Source organism: Hippoglossus stenolepis, chromosome 10, assembly GCF_022539355.2.
Source record: "Hippoglossus stenolepis isolate QCI-W04-F060 chromosome 10, HSTE1.2, whole genome shotgun sequence".
In the NCBI taxonomy this organism is placed as follows: Eukaryota; Metazoa; Chordata; class Actinopteri; order Pleuronectiformes; family Pleuronectidae; genus Hippoglossus; species Hippoglossus stenolepis.
This window is the reverse complement of record NC_061492.1, coordinates 18,036,635-18,043,410: the sequence shown is the minus strand read 5'-3', so window position 1 is coordinate 18,043,410 and position 6,776 is coordinate 18,036,635. Positions and strand designations below refer to the sequence as shown.

General features: G+C 41.8%; 1 protein-coding gene across 2 annotated transcripts in view; it reads left to right on the top strand.

The window, feature by feature from the left end:
* Positions 1–1,218: 1,218 nt before the first annotated feature.
* Positions 1,219–6,776, top strand: part of LOC118115974 (fibronectin type III domain-containing protein 5) — a 31,476-nt gene continuing 25,918 nt past the window's right edge. Inside the window, exon 1 of one of the 2 annotated variants that reach the window (XM_035167239.2) lies at positions 1,219–2,114. In XM_035167239.2, coding sequence (XP_035023130.1) covers positions 2,057–2,114 — 58 coding nt within the window. In that variant the 5' untranslated portion in view covers positions 1,219–2,056. The remainder of the gene's footprint in view (positions 2,115–6,776) is intronic. The other variant, XR_004697623.2, reaches the window with a different exon arrangement.

Sequence of the window (6,776 nt, the reverse complement as noted above, 5' to 3'; positions counted from 1 at the left end):
ATTTTGACAGACAAGATTTATAAACGTTGCACTGGTTTTTAAAGGTACATAGCATTGCTTTCGGTCCTCATTACAATGGCTCTGAATATTTTGTATATGTATAATATTACCCAGTGACAAAATATGTACAAAAAGAAAAGGGGCCAAGGATGGCGCTCTGGGGAACACCACAGGTCAGAAGAAGAGATGGCCAAAAATGGATTTGGAGAATGAGTTCGAATATATTGGGAAAATGTAAGATATCACCATCAAAAATATATTTTAATCTGACTATAACACTGCAAGCCTCAGCTGGGGGGCAAATGAGTATCAATAAAACTGTTCTCTGCTTCTACAGAATTTGAATAGCTTTGATATATAAAACATTTCTCTTTTTACTTGACTACATTTATTTGACAGCATTTTCTATAACACTTTTACACAAATGTGATCAAGTATAGGAAATTGTTTAATTTAGCTTGACTTTGGCTAATTACCGTAAAACACAAACAAGAGCAACGTTCCTGCACTGTGTCATTTTCCTTTTGATAGTGCCAACCCATTTTGCTAATGATACTAAGTGTTGTCACCGTGTGGTATTGTTGCTCTGCTCAAAGACATACTGTACATTATGTTGGTTGGTGATGGAGGGATTTAGTATATTCCTCTTTGTATCCATACAAACTCTCCCTCTATCTTTCACACACTACACACAGAGAGATGCCGGGTGAGAGCCGTAGCCTATAAGAGAGTGAAGAATGCAAAAAACAGCTCAATAACCCCACCACCACCACCACCAACAGTTTTCTGCTGAAGCACGTCAGAGGCAGCAGGCTATGAATCCAGTTGCACAGCGGGGTGAGGAAAACATTTCTTGGGGACACAGCTAGGGGACAGTGCCGGTCTCCTGACTTGGGACTGACACACACGCTCTCACACACACATCTGTCCCAGAAAGCTCCACATCAACATCAGCGCGCTGCAGGGAAACCATCAGGTACTGTATATATGCAGACTTTAAATCCACTCCACTACTGTACTCGCTTCATTGTGCGCTCTTTGTGCTTTTGGAAAAAACTGTGCGAGCAGGAGGGTTTACACAGTGGTAAAGTCAAGAGGCACGTGTTTCTTTTTTGAAGTGGAGGGGAGAGAGAGAAAACAGCAAGTTCACCAGCAGCAGCAGCAGCAGCAGCAGCAGAGACAGATAGATTGTCTTTGCACATGCAGGCGACTGTTTGCGTGGGCCAGCGTATGCATATTTAATGGTAGAGTGGGCAGCGATAATTCAGAATACTGGCTCACCGAGTGGGAAAGTGGAGAGGGAGGACGGAGGGAGGCTTTTCAGTGACAAGTGTGCACTTATTGTTAAGATGTGTATGGTCCCTCACTGTTTCTTCTGCATGTGGACTTGGAAGAAATCTTAAATGATAGCAGCTGCTGATGGAATGGCCTGTGTGTTTGCAAAGTGGCATGTGAGGTTGGACGGCAGAATATACATTTAAATCATCCTCTTTTTTTTGTCATCAGTAAATGACTCATGTATATTTTGCAACGTTTTGGGCCAGGTTGTCTTGGCACACTTGTAGTAAAGCCTCCAGGAGACAGTGTGGCTGGCAGGAACAGAGCAGGCGCTCATATACAAAGCCAGCACGTTTCTTTGTGTCTGCAGCAGCCGAGCGCTACCACCACCAGCAGCATCAGCACCACCAGTGTCAGCAGCACCAGTAGCACCAGTGGATCGGAGAGGGCTCTGGAGCACAGCTGGAGGACGCATACAGCCGTCAGTCATGATGGTCAGTGGCCGCTCGCTGGTCGCCGGCTGCTCGGTGGAGGCTGTTGAATGAGCGGACGTGTCGCTGGAGAGCGCTGTCCGAGGTGCTGAGGAGCTGCAGACTCTCTCTACCACACACACACACACACACACACGCACGCACGCACCGTCTCTGTCCCTTTTCCAGTCGAGACGATACGCATGAACTGACGTGAATGCCGAGTAGCAGCAGCAGCGCAAGCCCAGCAGAGCGCAGCACCGCCGGCCAGAGTAAATGGGACCGCACGTCGACCGAGCGTTAGAAAGATGGAGAGATTTCTGCTGCTCGTCCTCAGCTGTCTCGGCGTCTCTCGAGTCGCAGCGGGTAAGTTTCTGTTAATGTGCAATTCACAGAGAGAGGGGATGTTTGCGTGATGCTGAGGCGCACAGCTGTGTTTGCAGCCCCTGACTGACAGAGTGGTGCTTTGCTGCCTGGTTAGACGACGGTTCGCGGCGCCATGTGGGGAAAACGCACCTTGTTGTGGAGGTTTGAGGTCTGAGCCGGCATTGTTGTGTTGTGAGACGCTGCGTATAGTCTGTTGTGTCTGTGGAGAGGCGAGCTGACGTGTTTGCAGGCATTTCCCTGTTGTCATCTGATGATGGGAACATGAAGGGTTACAATTCACATCTGGGATTCATTAAGATTAATGGAGCTAAATTGGCCTAATAACGAACTACAGAGTTGTCGTGTGTGTGTGTGTGTGTGTGTGTGATCCAAGCTGACTTTTGAATTTAATTTCAGGCAGGTGCTATACAAGCTGCTGCACTAAGACACAGTGTTGGCCTGAGCTGTGTATCCACACTGTCCATTAATGTGAGAATTAGTACTGTTCTGTATGAACATTTGTTGAATACTCATCGTCAGTAGACATTTTTATTCCCAAGAGTCCAAAATGGGGCTATAATGAATTGCCAGTGGCCCATTGGAAACACAGGACTGGATTGCTGAGGGGCGACAGTGGTCCTCTCACATAGATCCATGGAAACGCTGGTGACGCTGCTGCTGTGCCTTTGAGTGCTGGTGTCTGTACTGTATGTCTGCATGTATACAATATATACACACACATACACACACACTTTAAAGGCTCCTGACACACTCCTGCCATCAAAATGCACCTCTGGTTCACTCTGCATCCTCCAGCTCCTCAATCTTTTCACTAAAGATAAATCAATGTGTTGCTCTCCTCGCTTGTCCACATACACACGCACACACACACTCACATACTGAGACACACAATTAACAAGTACACTGTCAGTCTGGTGTGCTTTTGTCTTTGTCCTACAGACCAGAGTAAACTATTTTATTGTGCAAAAAGTCGGCATTACAAAGTGGAACATATCCGCATGGTGGGCAGGAAGTGGGACTTCTTCAATGGACATTAGCACTTTCATGCATGAGCTCCACTAGGTTAACGAGCACTTGACAAGAACAGAGATTATTACTGAGACATGTGAGGTAGTTGTAATGGTTTTTTTGGGGGGTTCAAACATTTTCTTTCATCTTTAATTTCTTTTTATCTATTTCAACTCTTGTATTGAAACCTTTATCGGCAGTGTAAACTTCATGAATGGTAGACTGACACAATTGTAAGAGTAAAGACTGCAATGTACTTACTAGTTATAATCTTGGATGATTATGTACAATAACACAAATGAACCAAGTTTACAGAGTGTTGTAAAGCAGGTATTAACTATTAATACACTTATAGAGATTCCTTTATTGAATTTGGCAACAAATACATTTAAAATGTTATATTTTACATTATAGAGTGCATCACAGTGATCTGGTGATAAATTACTTGACCCTGTGACATCACTGTTGCATGTGGTTACAGGTGTATGATGATAGTGACAGTGATAGTGGGTGTGGTTGGAGGTAAAACAGACTTGAAGCTTTCAACTACAGATATGGTTGCTTAGTCGCTCTTTAAGCAAGGACAAGGAGTCGAGATGAAGAGAGCTTTTCTGTGCTTGTTTGGACATTTGGATCAACTATCCAACAGTTCTGTTGATGAAAAAACAGTATTCATAGTTGATACATTCAAGAATCCATTACTTTGCTCCAGTCAATTTGTGTGGTCAAAACTCAGTACAAAGGGAGAAGTATTTTCAAAGTCTGCTCCGATTTAAAACCCCAGGTCACCAAAGCTTATCTCAGGACTGTTCAAATCTAGTCACCCCTCAGATGAATACGAAACTTATTCTTTTTCAGTAATTTGCACCTTATAAATGGACTGAAGTACAGAGGATATTAAAATTGAATCTAAACTGTCTATTTCTTGATTTAGGTCACTGAAGATGTCTGTGATTCCGTTATGTCGGACTAATTCATCTATACTCGGGTCTCTCTTGAGAAATCAGATCTTGACCTCATTGAGATTATCTGATTAAATAATGGTGATATCAAAGACAATTGAGCAAATGTCGTCTGCTGATGAAGATCATGTGAAATGATCAAAAGCCCCAGAACATCCACTAAATGGACATTAAAGTTATATTGTTAGGTTAAGAATACATTTTGAACCTCAGTGAGTCTAAAGTTAAGCAAATAAAGTTGCAGACTGGAGTGCAACTGCATTACTCTCACAAATCACGACTCGATTGAAGTTTTTGTCTGCCAGTTTATTTTAAGTCTCAGTCAGACACCTGCACTCAGAAAACCAGGCCAAATCAATGTCGAGGCAGTGAGTGGGTGTTCGCCATGGCAGGCATCATAAAATGTATACTACGGTAACGTCTTTACTGCGTCTGTGTTTATAGTGACTCGTAAACAGTTGGTTGATCCCGGAGAAAGGAAAGGTAATGTTTCCATTTAAAATGTAAATCGACCCTCTAACACATTCACCCTAAATGAGGCCATAAATCCTCACAGGCAATTTTCCTCCCCAGTCAGTAACAGTTCTGAGATTGGAGACAGAAAAAAAAAAATCAATGAATCAATCAACAATCTGAACAGTGATGCAAGCAGAGGAAAGACTCCAGGCTGCTCTCTTCCTTGAGAGATGTTTGTAATAATGAATAAAGAAAGCTGAGTCTTTCAGGAGGTTATTTTGAAATGCTGTAAACCAGAAAGATTCCGGAAGGTTTTGGCAGACACCTGCCAGGTGATAAAATCTTTGAGAGTAGAGTATATCAGGTGTCAAGTGCTCTGCCATTAAGTATCCACAGAGAGGAGTTATAGGCCCAGGTGGTGAAAGCCAAAGTTTGCACAAAATTATCATCACTAAGAAACAGACTTAGACTTTGAAGATTTCTGAGCAGACGTACAATCAGAAATACAAAAAAACTCATGTTAATGCTCTGATGCTGAAACAATGATGTCATCCTATTTTATCGTGAAAGACTTCACAATCAGCTACAGAGGGTTTGGTGGTTTACTGTGTTTTCAGTTCTCTTAAATGCTGCTGTTATTCAAATGTGCGTCCTTTAGACCTGCTGGGTATCTGGGGCAGCCTCCTGATTGGAGGGCTGAATCATTACTGCTCCCTGTGAACCACATCTTCAACAGGGGATGAAGTGTGCATGTGCTTGTGTGTGTGTGTGTGTGTGTGTGTGTGTGTGTGTGTGTGTGTGTGTGTGTGTGTGTGTGTGTGTGTGTGTGTGTGTGTGTGTGTGTGTGTGTGTGTCGTTTGTGTGGTCTAGGTATTAACCAATGTTGTGAGGACCAAAATCTGTTTAAACAATCATATTATGAGGACTTTGACTCCTCATGGGAGCAAACAAAAGTCTTCATAACATTAATAATTACATTTTAAGGTGGAGACATGTTTAAAGGTTTGATTAAGATAAGGGGAAATTAAGGTATGGTTTAGGTTATGTTAAGTGTTAGAGTTAGGTAAGTAGTAACTATGGTTAAGGTTAGAGTAAATCTCCAGGAAATCTATGTTAGTCAATGTAATGTCCTCTGAGCTCATGGAGAAACGACTGTGAGTGTGTGTGTGTGTGTGTGTGTGTGTGTGTGTGTGTGTGTGTGTGTGTGTGTGTGTGTGTGTGTGTGTGTGTGTGTGTGTGTGTGTGTGTGTGTGTGTGTGCTCCTGCATATTTAGACCACATGCTCACACATGCATATGTTAATTAAATATTAACTGTTGTTATGGAGACCTAAATCTGTGTGTGTGCTCTGTGTGCATGTGATTATTTGTTCATCAGTCTCTCTCCGGTGATTTGTGAGCACAATTAGCTGCTGGTAATTATCAGTTGTTTGGAGTCTTGTCTGCAGGTTTTTTTTAAAGCAGACCACTGCACTTTTTTACATGAGCTTGTTACAGTAAACCAGAGTCGCTGCATTTTCTTAATACAAATTGCATCAGATTTGTTTTGACAAGGAAATACCTAATTATTTTGCAATGACAACACCAGAACTAGGTTTTGTGACTTCCACTGACAGCTTTTGTTTATTTTACAATTCTGTTTGCTAATTGACCAGTTTTCCTGTTTTGTTAATTAGCAAAGCAAGTGAGGACATTTCTTCACTGCTACTTTATTAAAGGATCGGTATACTTATATTTTTGAAAATCTGCAATGAATTAGCAGATTTATCTTTTATTATCATGTCATCACACAAGATCATTAGGCACACAACTTGTTACTGGGTGTAAATATTTAGTAACAACTCATCTGTACGTAATAATTAGTCTGTTCAGAGCGACCTGTTTTTAAAAGCCTCTCCCTCACACTGATGTTTCTTTTGTCTTTCTAAATTCTCCGCTGTGTAATTAAAGATCTCGGCTTCCTGATGAGATTTCATTTCAAGCCACACTGATGTTTAATATGCATATAATAATTTGTTGTTGTATGTAGAGCATTTTGGTGCTCTTGTAGAAATTTTATCACCTATATGCACAAAAGTTTTTTGGTATGATGTATGTGTATGTGGTGATCTGACTGAACAAGCTTTAAAATACAAAGATGAAACTAGAACAACTTATTATCTCGACTTAGAGTCTGTGTATTTCTGTAACAAAGTCTTGGGACTGGGAGACAAAAG